This window comes from Caloenas nicobarica, chromosome 1 (assembly GCF_036013445.1).
Source record: "Caloenas nicobarica isolate bCalNic1 chromosome 1, bCalNic1.hap1, whole genome shotgun sequence".
NCBI lineage: Eukaryota > Metazoa > Chordata > Aves > Columbiformes > Columbidae > Caloenas > Caloenas nicobarica.
This window is the reverse complement of record NC_088245.1, coordinates 105,782,390-105,806,302: the sequence shown is the minus strand read 5'-3', so window position 1 is coordinate 105,806,302 and position 23,913 is coordinate 105,782,390. Positions and strand designations below refer to the sequence as shown.

Here is a 23,913-nt window from a genome sequence, read left to right as displayed (position 1 = left end):
TGATCAAACTATGTTCTGATGACTTGAAGCTTCATATGCTGGGCACAGTGAGCATGGATGGAGATCACTATGAGGCAGTTTGATTTTATTCTCTTTTTCTCAGGGTGTTTCAGTGCCTGAGCTTGATCTTATGACTGTAGTAAGGTTTTAATTAGAGTAATTTTTCTTCGAACTCTTAATATTATTTAAAGTTGAAAAGTGCCTACCAGTATCTCAATAAATGTTAGATCTGAGTGGGATGTGTTTTTCCCTTCCCTGGGGATTTTTGACATTTCAGAAATGTCTTCTAAACTAGAATAAAAAAGAAAATATAAAAAGTCATAAATCACAAACTCAACTTTTTAAAAAATCATGCCAATTGAACCATGTCCATCATTTCCATTTTCAATTCAAACTTTTCAGATATTTTCAGATTGATTAACTTTTGATTTCCAATAACAAGGCAATTTAAAAAATAAAAAAAGATGCCTTGGAGAAATCAGACAGTGGTGGTTGGAAGTCAAACAATGGTTTGGGAATTTTTTCCAATAAATGAGAACATTATTCTAAAGTACCCTTTTTTACAAAAAGCAGTTCCTCAGAGAAAATGCCTGACCCCATCTAAAATGTATATAACTGCTGGAGTACAGATCTAATACATGGAGCAGTTAGGAAGAGCTACAGATTTGATTTTAGCTGAAAATAGCAAATTTGGGTTTAGCTGAAAATGTTATAGCTGAAAATTCATTTTCATTCTCTTATCAGAGTGATTTTCAGTTGCCTTTCAGAAGACCATTTCAAAAGAGTATGGAATTATAAAAAAAATGTCATGAGGACAACAGCTAACACTGGCAAGGATTTATTTTAAAAGTCTGTTTCACAGATGGCAGACAGAGGAGCAGGGTAAGACGCTTTTGAACTCTGCTGTGGTCAACAGCTGTTATTTAGGCTGCCTTTCCTTAACTAAGAGGGAAGTACATCTGGAGGAAGTCAGCCTAATCACAGAAATCATGAATTAAACTGGCCAGATGACCTTGCCATGAAGTGCGGTTCCCAAGTTCAGACAATCCACAGTCTTTTAATTAGATATGCCTTTCAATTTGAGAAAAGCTTTTACTGAAGCCTCATTAATGTAAGAAGCTATTTGACTCTCATAGCTACACTCACTGAGAGAGTTTTACCTTTAAACAATTCACCGTGAAATCTTTTGCCAATCTACAAGTCTTGCCTGGAAGCATGTGTAGTGCACTCTTTTTTGACTTCTTGCAAAACATCTGTCTCCTGTTCCAGTCAGTGTACAAAAAGATAAGAAGTCGCCTCTATACACAGTGGTGTGGTTGGCGCATAGCACTTCCAGTCTGAGCAATGCAGTGCTTATCCCCATTCTAACAGAGCATTGGAAAATTTATAAAATAAGATTAAAAAAATAAAGTAAAATAAAATAAAATAAAGTAAAATAAAATAAAAAATAAAATAAAATAAAATAAACCAAACTAAACTAAACTAAACTAAAATAAAATAAAGTAAAATTCTCATTTCCTATTTACCGAAAAGACAATGCTATCCAGCTAAAATCAACATTACACAAATGACAAATGAACCAACTTCCAAGACAATAATTAATCAGTTAAGAGAATAATTATGTATTTTTGTTCCCACCGACTAGATGGGACAGAGAAAACAAGACATAAAAAAGACCATATTGCTTCCTAGAGTAGTATTTTAACCATTTTGAGCTACATAAAAATAAGGTTATTTTTCTTTTCGTATCCAGGGATAGATTTATGCATAACCGAGTTGTTCTCCACTGTTACCTTTGTGGCATAATCCTGTCACCCTCGACTTTGGGGAGTCCTGGTAAAAGTAACAGCACCATTAAAGCCTGAGCATCTGAGTGCTCTAATTCAAGTCATTCCGGTGACAGGATTTTGTTTGTGTTCTGAGTAGATTCTGTTTCTGCTAGAAGGCTCAGGAGACAGCAAAATGCAGCCAACAAACTCATAAAATAGATCCTGTCAGACAACTACAGCTTCCTTAAAAAAGCAAGTGAACAGTTTGATTGAATGAGAAAAAGGAACAGAACACGCTCTCTAAGGATTTTTATTATAATCTTCGGATTTAGACAGCTTCACTTTCTTAATTTTTTATTTTTCTTTGTCAGTTCCATGCAAATTTAAACAGTTTTTAAGTCAGTTTTGATGAGCAGAGTGCCCTCAAGCATAGAGTAATGCAGTCCAGGTAAGTGGTACTCTTATTGCTGTCTGTGACCATCTATATGATTCCCTCGAAAATTAAAAGGTTTTTTTAAGTTGATCATACCCTATCAAGTAGTGCTGTTCATCACATTTTAGTACAAATCTATCAATAAATTGTTTTGATTGCCATTATGCACACAAAGGAAAATGCCCTTCTGCAGAAAAGAGCATTTCATTTCTCAGTAGACCAGCTTCTAAAAGAAGTATTTTCTCCTGTATGTGACAGATATTGATATGTTCTCATTATAATAGTGTCGTTACTGATAATTATTTCTAATATAACCTGTGCCATCTTTTCTATGAACACGTGCACTGAGGAACATTTGGTACGTATTTTTTGTAACTTATATTTTCTGTTGAGATTTAGTCACTTGTGTTTCCTTCCAGACATACTGAGAGTTTGAGCTCAATTCTCCAGAGCCCTAACCATTGGTAGAATAAGAAAAGACAACACGTTATGTCTATTTCTTACAGGCAGGGAGGCCTAACACCAGATACAACCTACTGAGGATCAAAGACCTTTGCTCTCATGCTCCCTCCTCTTTGAGGCAAGATATCTCAATTAGATCCATGCTTCTAGGAGGAAGAAATAAAGAGGAAAAGAGACTACTTCATCAGGGTTTTAAACTTTACTACTAAGGATCTGTGAATAATGATGCATTCTAGGGTCCATAACTATATTTCAATGACTTAAAAACAAATTAGATTTTTTTTTACCAATGTCTAGTTTGGAATGACTTCATTTCTGAAGCTGATGTTACTACAACAAAGAATAGTATGCCCCACTACTGGCAGGTTAAAGTCATAGTTTTGTCTTATCACAGACATTATATTTAAAAACAAGACACTGAGTCATTTAGTTCCTCCTTTTGCAGAAGCTTTTTTGATGCATGCATGAAGAAAAGTAAATTGCCTCTCTTGGTTTTCTTGGGCTGGGGAGAGAGAGAGGAAGAGAAAGGGCTTGATACATCCAGACATCACCGTCAATGCAATTTTTTTTTTTTTTCCAGAGAAATGTTTCTCAAAGGAAAAAAAAAAGACCTGTTATTCAAGCAATGAAGTTCATATGGTTGCACTATAACTCAAAGAGAACTTTGGGGGAGTGAGACGTCAGTGGCCCAGCTGCCTTAGCAGCCATGTGCACAAAATGTTCAGACTGGAAGGCAGTAACCTTAAGGTACACTGCAAATGAAAGTGGTTTTCCCAGACTCCAGGGGGTCCCATCAACATTATTTCAAATGAAATATTGACAGAGGATATTCATAAGTAATACTCCTAGATGATCTAATAGAATCAAGGCTTGCAATTGGTTGAAATTAATGAGCCACAACAGCCTACGTCGTTGCTTCAGGACAGATTTGTGGTACTTATGTGTGCGAAAGAACAGCACGGAGCATTCCTCAGAGAGCTGCTAAAAGCTGCCAGAAGGTCCTGGAGGGTGTGGCAATGAAGTCAGAGAGCCCCAGTACCGTGCCAGGGTTATGAAACAACTGGCAGGCTGGTGTGCACAATAACTTCAACTCTTCCCTCATGCTTGAAATAGGCTCCACTGAATGCCAGCCCTCCCAGATGACTACGTTATAAAACCTGCTGAGGAAGTGCCAGGAGTACTCAAGCTACATCCCAGAGGTATTCAGACACATCTTATTGCATATTTTTACCTCTCAAGCATGACAGCAACTACTGGTTTTGTAGTACAGTAAATATCACTGTCTTCACTATACAGAAAAGCAAAATTTAAAGTTGAGATTAGTATAGTGGAAAAAGTGACTGATTTACACAGTAGGTTTGTTTTGTTTTGTTCTGTATTTTAGACTTTCATAGAGTAGAACTTGATATAGAGACATATGTCTTAGTCTTTATCCAGTCACTATCTTGCCAGTCAGCTTTGTACAGAATGAAGGACAACAAGAATTCCACTGCATAACCATTTTAAGACCCAAAGATTGACCAGGACATCTCATATCTGTGGCCAAGCTAAAGAGAACAATATGGCAATTTCTAGCAACAGATTTAGGTGCTCTGTTTAATATCCCTATCCTTCTTCCTCCTTCTCACAAGAAGCATGGATCTTGCTGGTTTTTTTCTTCTTACCTATGCGGCAGACACGAATCTTTAGTTTTACAGAAGGGGAAATGGTTGTGAAATGGAAGAAAAAGAATTCTTCCTCAAATTGATGCATGATCACAGCATATGTAGCTGTGGCAAAGCTCATCCCACATGGCTTTAATTGAGATACTGCTCACAGTGAATTTGCAACTACAAAGATTAGCTGCGTAAATATCTACGTAGATCTCAAAGGAGCAAGATTTGCAAGAAAAGAAAGTGTCTTTTACAAGACCAGCTGATGTAAGTGGAAGCACCAGAGAAGTTTCTGGGCACTACACACTCTTTTCATCAGGGCCGAGTATGTATTTTCAAGCTGGTGCTAAGGTGGCCACAGTGCTATTGATACTTGGAGTGGTTAGAAAGTTCTCTCTGGTACATCACATATCATCTGATATGTGCCCCACGTCTTCCACCACAGTTCAAACACTCTTTTGCCATCAAGCGCAAACACATTAATATCTTACCCAAAACCATTCATGAGAAAACATAAGTAGAGGAGGAAGAAGGAAGAGTAATGAAACTGAATGTGAAAAAGCTGTAGATCAGAATCAGAAAACACCTTTTTTGAACTATAAGTTATGAGGAGGTGTTTATAAACAACTCAACAGGAATTTATTTTATAGTATTTTGTAGGACTGCTTATTTTATGCACAGAACTCTATATTTAGTAACAATCAGTTTGTACTCGGTAATTGCTTCAGTAAGTCACAGCAAGCAAACACAAGCTCACTTACTTATGACCCTTGTTTTATTTTGGAACTTTTTTTGTTGAAAAATGAGCTCGGCCTCGGTGATTTCCTTTGTTAGTGGTGTAGAACAGATTTCTGTATCTAGATTCAAATATTATATGGGATATAAAAATAGATATTGAAAACTTTATCTGAATACAAGTTTTAGTTATACCTAGCTTTGTCAAGCTCCAAAAAAACAGAAAAAACAAAAAAAGGTGTACGTTATATATGAGACCATGTTATATGTTAAAACTATAACAAGGAGGGGAAAAGTTATATAAGAACATTAGAAATGAATGAAACAAGTAAATGCTAAAATATTTCTGTGTAGGCACATTACGGAATACTAAATCCTCGTGGTTACCTGACAGCGCAGCCTGACTTCCCAAGAGTTCAGACAGCATGCCCACTTTTATTACAGTCAAGAAAACTGACAACCACTAGGATGTTTCTTTTTAAATCCATTCAAGGTCCCTGAAGAAGGTTTTTTTTTTTTAAGTAGAAATTTGTTCACAGTTGCTCTTTCAGAATACATAAATATGTGACATAGGGCAGACATATTAAATGTCAAGGTAATGTTTTAAGACTATCAGGTCTCCAATAGGAATTTGCAAACATCTAATAAAAATAGGGTTGTTGTTAATTATTTAAGCAGCGTATAAAGTGCTCAGAAATCCATGATAAGCCAAGTGTCAATTAACATGTCTCATAATCGCTGAATTACTCTTTTATTTCCTCTTCAGATCCTGAGACTGGAGTAAAAGTAATTTTGTCAAAAAACTCCTTCTATTCCAAGTTACTTTATTATTGCTTCTTTACCATAATGCTCACCAAAATGTGTCATCTCTGTGTTTTGCTACATGAAAGAGTAAACTATCACCTTATGTGCTCTACTTCCTATGAAGCGAATGAACACAGAATAATATTGTATCATCTTTGGTCACAGCATCTCTTCCTTTTGCTTTATTGTTATTCTTCCTCACTTCTTCCTTTTTCTAAAAAACTTTTGTTATGACATGTTTTAACCTTAATTTAAAGTAAAAATTGTGCTGTATTCTTGGAGCTTCTTTACTTGATAACTTTTGGCATTCAAACAAGGAGATATTACTTTCTCGGAGTGGTCTGCTAGAAGCCCAAGAATCTTGAAAAGTTTCCAAAAATGCTGGGGATAGTAGACAGCACATAAAAACAGCCATTTACTGCCAAAGGGGATAGACATCATTGGCTTTGGTTTTGCAAGTCTCTGCACCTATTAGAGTATGATGCTTTTATTGCATTTGCTAATGCATTTAGTGATCCAAAGCAAAATGAAGTGAATGGAAAGTCTCCCAGACATTTCAGTGAGCTTTGAATGAGACTTTTTTTCCTGCACGGATTGCTCCCTGGGGAAGGAACATGCATCCATTAAGCACTGAGCATTAAAATAACACAATATGAATGCTATGCAACTGTGTAAAATACAGTTCCTATCACTTACTTGACTTAAAGTATCCTCAAATGTTTTGCTTCATGGCATTAAAAGCAATTCATTTTCTAGGACTGTTGTTGCTAAGGTTTGATTTATATAAGTGTTTTAAGAAGAAAGCAATCTGAAAAATACCCAATTACTAGCACAGTAGAAAACTGATTATTCTTTCAAATGTCTCTTCTGAAAATGCTTTCAAACTTTTTATTCTGTTGATTCAACAAAAGGGAAGTTTTTTCAAAAATAAATAGAATACCAAGAGAATAGTCATTCAATACTCTGAAGAAAATAACTGTTTTCTAACACTTCTCAACAATTCTGTGCTATTGTACATTGATATCCTCCTCTTTACTCCCCCAGCTTATACACAGCTGAGATCATAAAATACGTAAAGGCATATTCTATTTCTCTGTTTCCCTTAGTCCATATTTTGATGAATACATACTACTGTTTTTGTGCCATTGGTCTGATACTTCCAGAAGGTGTTGAATCTAAGCACGTGTTGAGTATTGCATGGATATACTGTAGGCTACATCAGATTCCTGATTTGTGTGGCCTAGAGTTTCTCTGCACAGATGAAGTCCATCAGATCTGAGGTGCATGGGAAGTCCTAGGCTTATGCACAAGACTCGCATAGGAAGCTCAGGGTTTCCTGAAAGTTTCATTGTGGATGTGTGGTCACACTGATCACCCAGCTGGTGATCAGCAAAACCCTACTGATGTAGCTGGGTGCACAAACATTTATCTAGCCAGAGTTTCTAAGGCAAAAATAATGACACAACCAAAGGAATCCAGACATCAAGTACCAGATGTGGGTAAGAGTTATACACATGAACATGTGGGAAGGGGAATGGATCACAGGAACCCTGTTGTTTTGGATCACTATTCCTGGGCATCCCAGGATGGATTAACCAAACTGGATGGAGGGTATTCAACCACAGCTTTCTGGGTGAGTTCCTTACCACCCCCAAGCACAGTCAGTGAGGGTAACTCTGGTCACAGGACCCCTCACTAGTCTTCTCTAGCAAACATGAAATAATTTAATCACTGCAAGAGGTTGACACCATGATGAATATTTCTCTGCAGATACTCCCTATACAGAAAATCATTATCTCATGCCCATGAAGGAATAAAGTATTCCTCAGCTTATGCTAAAACCATAGAGGAAGAGAATATTGCTGCTTTCCGAAACAGGCACTGCAGGTTTCTCTTCCTAGAATAGTAGCTTTGTTGGGATGTAAACTCTCTCATGGTTTATTCTTACCTTTTATAACAAATAAATCAACTTTGTAGAAGAATAAGGGAAAAAAAAAGTTTACTTTTTTTGTTTATTACTATGTTGCTGATGCTGGAATTTAACCTTATATTCTTAGCCAGAATTTCAAAATACTTTGAAGATAATCCACAGACATGCTATGAAATTTACCAAAGAGATATAACTATATTTCATTTAGAAGATGTTCTCTAGATGTTTCTTTTATGTGCAACAAATGTGAGCCTCAGCTGGAATTAATTTCATTCTTTCATTTCCTTTTCTTTCCTTTACATTTCTTTTCATCAGTATCAATCAAATATTAAATTTTCAACAACCGAATGTCTAATGTCTATGTCACCATGGCCAGGCATTATGAAATCTGTCTATCAAAATGAATATTAGTTATTAATATGGAAAAGAGCAGTTTTAAGGAAACAGAATGCTGTCATGTAATCTTATACGAGGATTGAGAACAATATGTAGGTAATTTGTTTTAAACAGTACCACTTTCATCATCTAGATAGTAACTTGGAAACTGACAAAAAAACTAACCAGGAATCTTCTGATCACAATTCTTCTTTGCCTTTTTTAGGTAAAGGAATTATTCCCCTTAAAGTTGGTGAGTTTTGTTGCTTCCTTGTTTTTTGTAGTAAAGCTCTACTAAAATAAGTAAGAATGAGAAGAAACTTTTGGCATGAGATCATGGGTAAATTGAAGGGAAAGTTGCATAATAGTGTCTTAATAACAAAAGGACACAAAGGATGGGGGAAAAAAATATAACGCTTGTATTCAAATCTAGACTGCTTTCACAAAGCAAAATTTCATCTGTTTTTCAGTACTCTTGCAAAAATAACCCCACTATCATGTCTTATTCTGTTAGATATTCATGCTTGGAGCAATTTTTAAATGGATGTTTTATTGACAGCCTAACTTCCTCTGTCTTGACAATATGTAGACACCACTTAGAAAAACATTACTTTTAAAGAGCTGGTTTGTGACTTCTGATTTAACACTGATTTGATTCAATTCTTTTCAAATTTTTATTTCCAAACGTATTTCAGATGGACAGATTTTACTAAGAAATACAATTTTGGTAATAAGTCACAGATGAAGTTTCAAAGTAGCTATGTGCTTGCAACAGCAAGAAAAGCCTCTTCTTTCTGTAAGGAATCAGACACTGGTGATAGGAGACCTGTATGGCTACACATGGCGATATAGCTATTTGTGCACAAAGCCTGTTTTGAAGCACTTGGTTTTGGTCAGTCCTGTGTTTCTTTGGATGCTTGAGTCATGCAAGGTGGGAGTCAGCTGACAAGTTTGCTATCATTTACTTAGAATAAAATTTTTAAGTCAACTGGCACACCTTCAAAAGCCTCCATGAGGATTAACTCACTTTTATAGAGACCAAAACTGTAAAGTACAGGTCAGATGAATTACATATCGGAATTAAAACAACCAGGTGTATCCTGACTGAAATAAGTGTGCTGGGCTCTCTGGTGAGGTACTTTTCCTTAGTGCTCATCTTCTGGCAAAGGAACATAGCAGAAAACACTAGAAGAGGATGGAGTACGGTGGGAGCATCACCATCTGACTGCTGCTTAGATAAATCTATTTAATTCTGAGGCTGGAGAAGAATCTGATAATCAAATAGCCACAGTCAACATGTTCTGGATCTTCCCATTTCTTCCACTCAGTAGAAGAGCAGAAAATTATCCAGCAAATGCTTCTCTACTCAAACAACGCGGAATGCACAAAAGAAAAACATTCCACCTGCATTGAAGGCATATGATGAAAAGTCTTTCTAAAGTGTTAGCATTTTGGGCGTGCTAACACTGCAGAGCTTCTTGTGTTGTACCATCTCTACACAGTCTTTGGTGACTCCAAACTTGCTATCTGCAGAGCCTCTATGCTCCTTGCCAAGATCATCTCTTTGTTGACTTTGTTTTCAGAGTGTTCACTTGGTAATATTTCCTGAATTGTCTAAACAAATGTTTAAGGAATCATCCATTTGAAAGTCCGAGTTAATATATGAAAGGTTTTCAGTTTTCATGGAAAATTAAACGTATCTCCAAGTGAACAAGTGAGGTTGAACCAACTGTTGTAGTCACTAGATTTTCAAGTGATACTTTCTCATTAACAACAGAAGAGTAACACAATCTGTGCAACTTTTGAAGTTGCCCTATATATGTTCCATTTGAACAAATTACAGTATTTGGAATGAGACTAAATATGATACCAAGGGTAAAGTAGAACAAAATACTAATGCTTTTTGGAATAGATCATGATCTGTACAAACATTCAAAATTTGTGCTTTCACTGCTGCTAGAGCGGTTTTATGATCCTGGTCCCTGCAATGCTGGACTGCTGTAAAGAGGACTCTTCAGGGTGTATATCTCGTGACTCCTTAGACTATTGTAAACTGATCTACCTTTGAGCTGTCTTCCAGAAAACTGTACAAAGCCTGAGCATGCACACGAAATTCTGCTGGGAATGCCATCAGCAGAAGCATTCAGGCTGTGCCCATGCTGAAAAGAGCTGTCAGCCTGACTAAACAAAGAATCCAGTTTGTAATGTGTAAACCCATCTACAGCATCTAGCCAGGATTAAAAACACCACAAAATTAGAGTGAGAGGATATTTTCGTTCATAGGCAGAATTGAGGTCTGCAGATGACACTTAAATGATAACATGGACAAATTCTGCTGTGAAGCAAAGACATCAGCAGTTCCTAATGGAAAAGATTATCCAGAGAAACCCTCTAGGTGTACACATTTATATGCATGTATTTTATATATGCATATGTACATTTATGTAGAGTTATATATTAATTGGACTAAGAGACATATTTAAAAACATCAAGGTATTGGAGATTCTAACAGTCCAGAAAGGACCAGACAGAGTCCCCAGTCAGATAGAATGTACAATTTTCATGGAAGTATTTTCAGAAATCCAGTCAGGTACCTAAATACTTCAGAAAAATCTGGCTTCTAAATGCTGAAAACTTAGTGTCAAACCTAGTAAAACCTCATTAAAAATCCATGCCTTTGAACCCTCCAGCCATCCCACAAACCAGCAGAAATCTGCCTTAATCCAAATGCAAGGGTATTGCAACAGCTTAACACCACACTGCTACCACTTTCTCCTGTATTCTTATCAGATGCATTTTTATACAGATCTTTCAAAAACTTCACAATTAATACAAATATTCCTTTTTAATAACAAATAAGTGGTACAAAAGGATTTCCTTACTTTTGGGAGGGAAGCTCTAGATCCTGAACTTTGCGTGGTCATTGTCAAAACTGTAGTGATACCCAGTGCAACTCTAGCTGGAGCAGCATCCATGTTGATCCAGAAAGAAACCCAGGACAAAATGACAATCAGCAGGCTAGGAATGTACATCTGGATTAAATAGTATCCCATCTGACGCTCCAAATGAAACTTGACTTCAATGCATGTAAACTTTCCTAGAACATGAAATTACTTTCATAAATGTTTTTTGCACATTTTTATCCTCTTTTCTAAACATAAGTCAGATGCATGGCTTGCCTCCCAACCTTCCACTATAAGCAGTTCCTTATACGTAAATGAGAGTCAGCCTGGGGAATGCATTCTTTTCTTTTCTCAGAACATTTCTTTTCTCAGAAATTAATAAGATTTTACTTTAGTTAAATACACTATTTAGTTTTAAAAGGGTGCAGTATTTTGGTCTTTTAATGACATGAGATTAAGTAAACGTGTAATTAAGCAGACAAATCATAAACACTCTTACAGTCCTGTGGTAGATCCCACCCCTTCTCCTTCTGGTCATGTAATTTGCCTGTGTCTGCGGATTACTTCTTATGGCAGAATCAGCTCTCAAAACCTGGTTTGAATTTTGCCAAAAGTCTAACTCCATGAAACCTGCAACTGTTTCTCATGGGAAGTGATTCTTCAAACAACAAATAGCTTCTCCACAGTGGTAGAGGAGGACAGAAGCTTAGAATTGCCTGACAGTGGAATTAGTTATGCATCAGGGAATGCAGAGTCCTGAGCTGCAACAGTTTGCACTCCGTGCTGCTCTCCAAATTACTGTGTATCCTGACTGTGGTTTAGGTACTGCGAAGGCTCTAACTTGAGGCAGACTAATTAAAGTACAAAAATGTCTGCCCTTCCTGAGATGTTATGCTAATGGTTTCAAAGGACCCCTTTTGTGTTGGTTGGTCAAATGCATGACAATGCACTTTTTCTTGTTCATCCTTTCAGGTGAAATTAGACCGTTTGCTCCTTTCTGTGATGCATGCATATTTTTTTTCTGGTCTAGAAATCTGAATGGCAGGGGAGAGAGTTGGCACAAAGCAGGACGTAGAGGCTGTTTGGCAAAGAGAGGAGGGGAGAAGAATCACGGAATCATAGAATAGTTTGGGTTGGAAGGGACCTTCAAAGGCCATCTAGTCCAACCCCTGGCAATGAGCAGGGACATCTGCAACTAGATCAGGTTGCTCAGAGCCCCGTCCAGCCTGGCCTGGGATGTCTCCAGGGATGGGGCATCCACCACCTCTCTGGGCAACCTGGGCCAGTGTTTCACCATCTTCCTTGTAAAAAAAAAAATCTTCCTCATGTCTGGCCTGAATCTTCCATCTTTTAGTTTAAAACCATTACCCCTTGGCCTATTGCAACAGGTGCTGCTAAAAAGTCTGTCCCCATCTTTCTTATAAGCTCCTTTTAACTACTGAAAGGCTGCAATAAGGTCTCTCTCTGGAGCCTTCTCTTCTCCAGGCTGAACAAACCCAGCTCTCAGTCCTGAATAATATCTTCTGGCAGGACAGAAGCTTATATACAAGTGGCTTGACCTGTTGAGTGGCCTGGCCTGTGACCCTAAAGACAGACCCTGAGGCCTGGATAGTGACTGACCCTGACCAGTCTGCCTGTACAGTTAGGGACTCAATGGTGCGGGGTGGCGATGTGTGGCAGCAATGGCATCGGAGTAGCTCAATCTGTCACATGCTCTCCAGATTCCTGTGGTGCAACATGGACAGAGCACCTTGCAGTGTGGGTAGGAGAAGGCTGAATAATACAGCTTTTATCCACATGTTCATTTCACAGCAAACCCGAAGGAGCATGCTACAGAGACTAGACCCAAGTAGGTACCTGTAGGCAAAGTTTTCTTTAGCTTGAATATTTCTTTTTAGTTCCCCTGGTCAGGCCACACACTTTTAACTTTGGATGATTAGACATTCATTCTGTTTAACTGCATGTAATGGGAGCTACTACTTTGCACTTTTATCCTTTTGGGGGAATCTTTGTGGGTATTCAAGGAAGCTATTGCTCATGCTCTTCACCCTCTCTTACTTCCAGTGTTTGACTCTGCAAAATGATTATCAGACCGTAATTAGAAAAGCACTTATTCAGAGTTTGAATTACATACAGGGAAACCACTAAACTTTGTATCAGCCAAATTACAAATGAGTAAGCTCTGTCTATTGGAATTTACTCTCGATTATCCCCTTTAAGTGCGAGAAAAGATGAGAAATCATAGTAGTCCCCCTTTCCATGTGTCTTGGACTGTGGAATCACAAAGTTTTCCTTTCTTGGCACTTTGGGCCCCAAAATGAGAAGCTGTATTTGTAAAAAGTAAAAACAATAATTTTATCTTCCTAATAAATGAATGTGACTTATTTTTGGCAGAGGCAGAACCTCTCACATTCCGTTATTTCGCAGAGTGAAACAAATGTGTTTGATGCAACCAGATTGGCTCTTAGACTGAAATGATGAAAAAGCTATTTTAGATGAGAGGGATTATATCTAATCCCAGCAAGCACCCAGCAAGCCATCCTCTAAATGCTGTCACTATTAAATAAACTCCAAGCAGCTAAATCCAAATTTTAACAGAGTTTTCTCTCCTATGTAAAGCTAAAGATAGAAAACAGAGTATTTGAAACTTCAAAATGGTAAATATAGGAAAAAGATTATAGTATTAAGCAAATATTTACTTTCCCAACATGTCATGCCTGTATACTATTCAGATCAACAATGAAAGCATTGTCTTTTCAAATACTGCATTTCATTAATTAGACCACACATACAAGCTGGTGAAAATGTGAAGTTTTTCCTCTGTGGCACTTTGGTATGCTGGAGAATTAAATCAAGTTCAGAAAAATCCGTACTTTAAAAGCACTGAATCAATATTTAATAAAAGATTCAGTTTGTTAAAAAGTTTCATTTTAAGGAAATAAAAGCAAGTAGATTTTTTAATCTGTTTTTAAAGATTTTAAATTCCTTAATGATTTTAAGGATATTAGAATAGGTATATTAGCGTATCTTTAATGAAATGAAAGGAAATTTGGAAACAAAATCTTTCAAACAAACAAAAATAAAAGGGAGGAAAATTTCATTTTTTTCAGATTTAAAAATGTGTGGCTGAATCAGATTTGAGTTTTAAAATATTTTTAAATTTATCCAGCTTTTCCATTTACAAATTGACAATAGACACCATTAGAGCAATTAATAGAATAAAAATGGAATAATGCTCACCAGTGTTGTAATGTTTTGTGCAATAACCAAGTTCTTTATCTTCTTTCAGAATAAATTGTGGCAAGGTTAAACCCTCTGCAACTTGCACAGGTCCATCACTTAGCCACTCAAATATCAGATCATTCATAGTGTAGCCAACTACAATAAAGAAATCAGAATTCGTTAGATAATAACTGACCAGAAAACATCAAAAGCCAATATTATTATGTCTGAGGAGCATGTCTTTTATCGCAATATATGTTATCTCAGTTATATTTTTAAACTGTTTCATTAACAACAGTACTATTGCTGTTATTTACTAGTTACTGTTACTGCACTATTATTCTATTAAGAGCAACAATAACACCATTATGTTCTGAAATACTGCCCTGGTTTGCCACTAAAAATATTTTTGCTAGCACATCAAAGATACTGTTTACAACTGAAATGACATTTCTCTATGCATATGTATCAGCCTGCATTTTGCTTTTTTTTCATTATTCTTTGATGATGGAGTTGGTGGGCACCAATAAAACGAGGATTTCTGGACTACAGAATGCTGGACCCCACCAAAAGGAAAACAGCAGCTTTTGTAACCTGTGAACCTCCCACAGAGGGGAGTGGAGGTGAAGGAGAGGGGCTCAGACTCACTGAGGTCTATTTTTTTTCTCTTTTGTCTCGTTGTCAACTGGCACAGGGCAAAATGGTGCAAATGTGTGTGCTGAAAGCTATGTGGTACAGATGGGAGTACCCAAGTCCATTGCCTGGCTGTGTTCAGTTTACCAGCATAATTGTACCTATAGGACCTCTGCTTCATCGAGTGTGTTGCTTTCGTTTTTCAAAAGGCCATAGCATGCCTTGATCAGACATAGCTAATCCCTGGCTGTGTACTAATTGCTCTTACTTTTCTGAGATCTAATTTCTCCCACACAGCGTCACTGTGGCTGTCCATGGAAGTGACTCAGCCCTGATGGGTGAGGTGATGTGCCCTGGGAGGGGGAAAGGGAGCAGGAACAGCGCAGAAACAGGGGACTTGCACGGTATGGTGACAGACAGTTAAAGCACTGTTCCTCTGTCATCTGCCCTTGCAAAATTGGAATGTTGAGTCTCACCACACAAATATGACAGTGTAGATATTATCTAACCACCAAATGTTATGGCAAAATTTTGTTCTTTGCTAGATAAAGCAATAGTTCACTCACAGCTCTCTAGCTGCATTGTACATGTCTGTACATCCATAGGAAAATTCTTCAAGTCCATGGGACAGGATAAGGTTAAAGTAAGCCTAAAATTGGAGGGGAAAAAAAAAAAAAAAGCTATTAGAAATCTACAGGTTTTATCCAAAGCCCCATATTTCCAGTTTAAAGGATCAAGACCAAAACTTAACGTCTCAGAAGTTGGACTCTCTCTACCCTCTGAGCTTTTAAGGACATAAGAGCTGCGAAGACAGAGCATATAAGCAAACCAGGCACTTGCTGGCTGTGTTGGCTGAGCAGAACAGGGACAAGTAAGATAACATCAAGATAGCAAGAAAAGCTTCCCACTGATGTACCAGTGTATGTTTTATGTATAATACTGAACCCATATAATGCAAAAGCTGAAATGACTGATCATGGGACACGTATTTTCAGGCTTTGTTTTGGAAAAGCAAAGGAAGGAAACAACAATCACATTGTGGGTATTTTTTCAACAGTGCTTTTGTTGTGTATGAGGCCCATTTCCAACTCTTCATTCTTACTACTTATCCATTAAAAGAAAGAAAAAAAATACATACAACAAAAGCTAGAACCTCATAGCATTGAAAGATAAAGAGTGCAGACAGAAGAAAGTAAGCCTAAAGGAACATCATTCAAACCAAATTTCTCTTTTAATTTTTCAGTTGTTATTGTCCCAGTAAAGCAGAATTTTACTTGGATGGGAATATTCTTAAAGTTTCTTTCTTCTTTTTTTTTTTGTTTGTAGTTCATCTTACTTTTTCACATTCGATTGAAATCTGTTTCAAAACTTCTCCTCTGCTTCATTTCTTTTCTTGTTTGTGTGGGAAGAAAAAAACATTTTTAATAAACTAAGATACTAGGATGACATGATTACAAACAACTAGCTGCTTTGAAAAACAGAAGAATTGTTAAGATTTTGAGTTAAATCATATAAAAAGAGTACATTGTTATTTCAGATTAACTGAAGCACAAGAAACACTTTGACACAAAGAAAGAAATCAACAAAGACCCCTACACCCACTTACCATCAAGGCTGAGAACTAATAATAGATTGTCTGATTCAAATGTACACTGAAACACTGACAGAGTAAAATGAGAATAATTTTTCTAGTTATACCAGTGAACTCATGGGCCAGCTGCTAATCTAAAAAGTATATTGTTGTCCCACAGACCAATGCCATCAGTATGGAGAAATAATTCACTAAGCTTTGTCTTCCGTGTCTACCATTTTGTGCTTCTCACCACATACAGCTGATCCAAGGTCTTTCAGTCTATTTCTTCATGATGTGTATTTCTGGGGAAAGCCTGACTGGGCCTTCTAGTTCTACTGTCCTGCCATCAAATCACTATGACAAGAAGAAGAAATTGAGGTAACTGGGGTCAGAATGGTCTCAGCCTGATCAAGAGTCACATTCAACAACTCTGGTTTTGCCTACAGTTGTCTGTGGCAGTGAAGTACACTGAGATGAAGAAAAGCCCCCAGTAGTCTTCTCAACACCACCGTAGTAAATAAACTTCCTTTTAACCTTTAGGAGAAAATAGCATAAGCACTAAAAAAAAATAAGTAATAATCTATAGAAAAAAGTATATTTAGTAGACATACAAATGTCATTAAAAAGCTACCCTTTGCTCATCTAAATATTTTAAGTGCCCTGCAAATGTTAACTAGTCTCATTTTCACTAGGTAATTTCCTGGATTAAAGACTGAGCTATTTAAATTTCTAATCTCCAGTGTTAACAAAAGACTGCTTCTGCCTTTTTTTTTCTTTTTTTCTGAAATGTAGAGATATTAAAGTCTCTTCCATTTCAGTCATCTTCTAAAAATGGTTTAGATGTTTAAGTTCTTTTCAAACATGCCTTTACACAAATGAAGCCTTTCTAAATATGTCATTTGTTTGTACTCACTGAAGTAGGCATGGCCTATCCCGCCCTTAGATTTTACTGTGTGGATTGCATGCTGACTATACTTCCTTCCACCTTCATCCCTTTCTACTTCCCCAAACCCTCAAATGATCTTGGGGTTTGACTACATACATGGAAAGGACATTCTAATATCAAACTCATGAGAAAGTGAATACAGCCAGCTGCAGCTTTCAAGCCTCCCAGGGATAAATTAATCTATTTCCACTGATGCTAGTTATATGTATCAATTATCTTTTTTCTGGAGGTGAGCTGAGAAAATGCTCATTATGTTGGCTTACACAAAGATTGACATCTCTTCTTTCTCTTCCCAACCAGTGGTGTCTTTCGGGAAGACTGTATTATTTTCTGCTCATCCTGACAAATGGAAGATAATTTCTGTTCACTGTATTGATGAGGCCAGCTTGAGAGACTATGCCCTTATAGCATTATCTCTACTTGTTCATCTCAGCAGAGTAGCCATTCACAGTTAACATCTTTGACTCTGCAATCTCTTTTGCTGGGAGTAATGCAAGTATTGAAACCAATGCTTATTGCCTGGTATTGTCCACAGATCCATTGATTTTCAACAAGATTACTACATGTTAAATGTTCAGCTGCTGGAGTCTGAAGTAACTCCAGTGAAGACCATGATGGTGGGTCAATTTATAGCAGTTGACTCTTTTTCAGTAAAAATATGATCCTGCAAGTGTTTCTGAACCCAGGTGCTATGCCTCTACCTTTATATTTACATTAATAAGGAAACAGGATCAGAAAGGGAAAGTGTTAGGCAGATACAGCTACCCACATTGCCTATGATAACACTGTCATTCACAGAAAATGTTTTGGAAAAATGAATGTCTCACACTTGGCAAGTTCAATAAAGGCCTCTGGAGATTTGGTGCAAAGTGCAAGTTTAACTGGAAATTACATTGATGAATATACTTTAATTGTTAATAAAATAGAAGAAACTGCTATAGAACGATTATTTTATTTTCCAAGCACCCACCACCAAGGCATTTGAGATGCATAAACAATAGATTTGGTGACATAGCACCATAAAACACTGATGGGAACAGTTTTATGCACAATCTGTAAAGCTGAAAGGAGAAGAAGCTGACCAAGGACTTGATTTTGTCTTCAGCTACCTGAGCACCCTTTCACCAGGCAGTTAGCCAGGCTCAGGTGGCACAGCTTGCTCAGGGAGAGCTCTGGGCTTGGGCACCTTCTATATCCCAGCTGAGCAGATAGGAGCCATGAGGGAGAAGGAGACAGTCACATCTCCAGCATCCCAGCACTCCAGGCACAGCACAGGGCCAGCAATCCACCCCGGAGGAGAGGCAAAGTTGCTCTCTTCTTTCCCTCCCAGCTCCCTCACCCATCCTGCAGTCAAGGAAGAACTGAGCCCTGGAAAAATGCAAGTAGAGTATGAAGAGAACAAAATGCAGAATCAGACACAGAAAACAAAGAATGAAAGATCAGCCAGCATGGTGACACAAATAAGAAATCAATAATATTACTGAACAAAGCTGTGGGAGAGGCATGGCTGTAATCCAGGTATACCGGGGCAGCATTGCCTCTCTTAAACTTTGGACCCTCTTCCTGAGGATTCCCTCACATGCTAAGCCTTTCTGAGCAGCACCTGCTGATTCTTTAAATGCTCTCAAAGTGCAGCGGGCACTACTGAGATTTCTTTACTCAGCATTTCATTCAAATCCTCCTCTTTCATCGCCTGATTGCAACAGAATTTCCTGAGAAATCACTCAGACTTGTGCTGTGGGCCTGCCTCTCTTTCCACCCCAGCTCAACATCTTTCATTTCTGGTCACCCCCTTACAGCATCATTCAGAGCCTGTATTTCTCATTTCTGCAGGCAGGACAGTAAAAGTCCTGCAGGCTGTGGACTCTTTTGTCACAGAAATCAAAATAAAACATCCTGTGGGAAAAAATAAATAGCCTGACAACATGTTAATAACCGGAACCCCTCATGCCGTTGATCTTTAACACCTGAACATGTTGTTTCACAACATCAGTGTTTTCTCCAGATGGGAGCAGACGTGCACTCAGACACGCCAGCAGCAGAGCTCAGCACAGGCACAACCACTGTCCAAACATAGCTGCTGTAGCCAGCCACCGTCCTCTGAGGAAAAGCCAGAGGAGGAGGGTGACACACATGTGCAGCCAAGGGAGCTCAGAGTTATTCACGTGCAGTGCAACCAAGTCCTGAAATCAGAAGTGGGGCTGAGACATCGTGCTTCCTATTCATCCTTTGCCCATTTCTGCCCTTGTGCTGTCCTTTCTCTGGCCCTGGACATACTTTCTTCACCTCCTCCTATGTCTGCCCATCTACCTACATCTCTCCCACAGACACCTACACGACCCAGAGCACAGCCTCTTTGCATCCTGGTCTGTCCTCATATCTTTTCCCTTTCCCTGTGCTGTTTCCCAGTTCCTGCCAATCCCAACCACAGCTCTCTTTGGGGTATCAAGCCTTGAAGCCAGTCTGCTCCTAGACACCAAATCCCCAAAGTAGTCCCATCAGTGAAGGGGGAAGTCCTTTAATAAAAAAAAAAATCAGTAGAAGTAAAATGTTTGTGAAGAGATTATTCCCAAGATGACCTCCAATCTCATTCTTTCTCTTAGGGGTTTTGAATGCTGATACTCATCACCATCGTGCTACTTTTCTGTTAAACTCTCAATGCCACAAAAGTGCTTCAGAATCCTACACATACAGACTGCTTGTGAATAGTCTGCAACACAAAACTGAAGAGCTGCTAGTATTATATTAAACCCTTACGGAATTGGTTTTACACATCACATAATCCAATAATCTTTTTTATAAATTTAAGAGAACATGTAATTTTAACTGGGATTTGATGTGTTGTTTAATCTGCAACAACCATTAAACTGTATTCTAACCCACTTCTTTACAAGCACTTATCACACTGTAGCCTGATGCATTGTGACTCCTCAAAACTTCCCTTGATCTCAGCGACAACTCTCACCACAGAGATGGACGTCAACCCCATAAGAGAAGAGTTCTGTGGATCACAATATGAGACATCATTTTCATTAATTATCCTGCAAGTGGGGCAGTTTGTGAGTGAACTACACAATAGTCTTCTCACATGTTTTTTTTTTTTTCTAATGAGAAATAGGTGAGTCTTATTAAGTATACAAGTACTGATGGAAATGTGAATAGTGCTGGAGATAAGGGTACAAGTCCCTTCTATCTCTAAAAAAAGCATTATTATCACCTCATAAGCATGAAAAGCAACAAATGCCTCACCATGAGTGGGCATGGTATCAAAAACAACATTTTGTTTCTATTCTTATCCCTTCATTCTTTCAAGCTACACCCATCTGCAGCTCAGCTGTTGGGACAAGAGACTTCACATTCTAGGATTTTATTCTGCAAATACCAGAAACAAGTAGAACATGCATGGTCACTGCTAATGTTGGCTATGTGCCATTTCTATGAAAAATCTTATACATGTGCAAAGCCCACAGTGTTGGATTTAGTGAGAGAAGTGGGATTTCTTTTTTCAGTATTGCCAATTCTAAATATGCTATCATATATTGCAAGATTTCTGAGACTTTTTCTTAAAGATCCAAGCTGACAATAAAGGTAAAGGTATTTTTAGCAGTACATTTTTCTTTGGAAGATTAAATTCCTGATCCTTATAGCTGCTGAAATAACATTAAAATATTACCTAAGCACAGGCAGACAAAGTTCCCCATTAAACTGGCAGGGGAGATGGAGCTGCACAGCAACCACGACAGCATCGCATGACACTAGAGCAAATACAATTCAGGCTAGTGGCACTGAAACAGGGAGGAGAATCTAAAATCTGCTTATATTCTGCCCAGCCCCCTCTTTTGGGTGATCTGTGCCTGAAAGAAGGGCACAGACACTGTTCATCTATCAGAAGGTCAAAAAAAAGAAAAAAAAAATTCCCAGTGTCATTCTTTTTTTAAAGGGCTATTCATTTTGTAGTACATCTCATTATTTTTTCAGGGACCTGACTCATCATTTTGAATGTCAATTCTGGTAATTTTCACAGCCTACAGGTTTTGTCCTGTTAAACGGAACAGTCAAACTGTCTGGCTTTTCCCTGATTTTCAAGAAGACCTGGAATTCCTCTCTAATATTTGTCGTGTTCTGCAACTTAATTTCTGTCAGATGGGAACGGGCTGAAGTTGAGCTCAGAGGAGATGTGGAGCCTTCTCTGCTATGGCAAAATCCATGATGTAGGCTGGAGTTTCACATACTGCTGTTTACGAGCGTGTTCTCACTCCCTCCAGTGCTTTGCTTTGCTTTGGTTCATGCACTGCTTAACAACACAGGAGCTGGCACGAAGCAGGGTAGTGGATTTCTCCTTACAGGCATCCCACCTCTCATTGTAATGCAATCATTGTGTGTAGAGACACAATGCCAGCACATGAGCTGCCAGCAAATGATTTTCCAATTATTGCTCAAACAAATCCGTGAAATTAAATTCAAGTATGATTTCATGTAACAGTTAAATTCTGTAACCACCTGTTTACTTTCCATGAAGAAGAGTATTTCATCTCTCCTTTCTTCTCTGTCATTTTCTATCTTAATTTTCCTGCAGTGTGTGTTTAGTATGGTATCATTTTCCTCCTGGCATGATGACATCTCTGTTGTAAACCATATATTACAATGCAATTGGCAAAAGACCTTCATCCCTGGCAGCATGTTCCAGGAAAACATACTCTTTTGTACCATTTAGAAAGGACTCCCGCATCTATATCATTTTACACCTAACCTTTAACGGCTCCAGTGCAAGTTCAAAGGGTAAACAGAGTGACTGGTCACTAGCAATCAAGGATAGACATTGCCATTACCGTAAGGAGGGCAGGTACACAGACATGTGTCTTGGCTATGTGACTATCCCATTAGCATAGAAGTAACAACCTGCCAATATTTTTTGATCCTGTCAGCCAAGAACAACTTCATGTGTACAAACTGGTCTCCAGCAGCATTTCCCCCTCTTTTACTTAGAACAAAGTCTTCCTTTTTATTTGAGACACAGGAATACAGGGCTACAGAAGTGACATCTTGGGCCATCAAATCTGGTCATCTGCTACCACACATAGTCTCATCATCTAATCCCTTCCAAAAACGAACAAGATTAATTTAATGATATCTACTTCCATTCCCCTCCCCTACCCCTTTGCCCCCATTTCTGTTGGAGTATCATTCTAGGAATTCAATGTGTAGATGGATGGAAACTTTATAACTTCCACTTTAGGCTTACTTATGGCCAGTTCAGAGCCATTTGTTGTCCTGACAGTATTGTCCTTCAGTGTAAGTAGCTCTGCTGCCGTGTTTGTATTTACCTCACCTCCACTGCTCTTGTGTGTCAGCTGGAGACTTGCACAGCATTAGAGGAAGAAGCGAGGCAGTACATGTTCAGGTATAATGTCCAGATCCCTGCTTTGCTTTAAATGCCTTATTACATGAAAAAGCAACTATTTTTGTGTCATTAAAATGTAAATTATTCTTTCCTTAAGTAGGATGATCAATAAGGTTTTTACAATAGCTGTGCTAGTTGCATAACAAAGTACCTGCATTAGGCTTTATTATGTATTTAGTACCTTTTATTATTTGTTATGCAAAACAAGTAATTTAGATAAACCAGAAGAATAAGAGCATTGAAAACCCAGGGCTAGATCTTCAATCTGGATTTGTAGAATGGGAGGGAATGAGAAAGACAAAAGTGTGTGATGGGAGGGCATAGTAAAAAGAGTGTTAGGAAAACATTCCAAAGGATGAGAAAAATCTCAGGCCATTTAATTAAAAGACCCCAAAAGGAAGGAGAGTGGGGGTGGAAGGAGGGGCAGAAGTAAGGTCAAGAAGGAAAAAAAATGATGGGTGAAAAGTGGGACCTGAGGACACTGGGTTCAGCCATAAAGACAATGGCTGCTTGTCCCACAAAAGGCTGCAATTTTTTAGCCTCTGGAACAATTGTTATTATTGTAATCACGCCCATGGGAAGACAAATTTGTCAAATTCACTGGATTCACATAGCATGCAGCCACAATTTGGGAAGTCACTGCATCCCAGTGACATTGTGCAGTTTAATAAAGTCTAGTGATTCTAGCACTATTTATACGATGTCTATAAGGCTTCTGCCTATAATATATAACAGCTGTCAAACCCAAAACTTCTTTAGATATGTGCCCTATTTCAGTTAGCATTTCTATATTGATTCTTCTTTTTTTTTTTTTTTTTTTCTTTAATGTGGAAAAGTTACTTAAAGGTATATGAAGAAATTTTATGCTTTTGGAAAGTCAGGACAGTTAGTGTGGGACAGTGTGCGGTTTTGCTAATGGAATAACTAAATAATTTTCTATGCAAATGTTCCTGTGCTGACTGAGATTGAATTCCAAGGGAAAATCCTCACCTTGTCATGATCACTATTATTCTGGTAGGAGCTAAGGTGATAAATATGATTGTGTGAGGTTGGACAGAAGAGTTCCTACATAGTA

General features: G+C 38.0%; 1 protein-coding gene across 2 annotated transcripts in view; it reads right to left on the bottom strand.

Moving 5' to 3' along the window:
* GLRA2 (glycine receptor alpha 2) overlaps positions 1-23,913 on the bottom strand; it is a 124,737-nt gene that overhangs the window by 65,664 nt on the left and 35,160 nt on the right. For both annotated transcript variants that reach the window (XM_065641219.1, XM_065641213.1), the window contains exons 5-7: positions 15,485-15,567; positions 14,304-14,441; positions 11,043-11,257 (exon numbers count right to left, since the gene is read on the bottom strand). In XM_065641219.1, the coding sequence (XP_065497291.1) occupies positions 11,043-11,257; positions 14,304-14,441; positions 15,485-15,567 (436 nt within the window). The remainder of the gene's footprint in view (positions 1-11,042; positions 11,258-14,303; positions 14,442-15,484; positions 15,568-23,913) is intronic.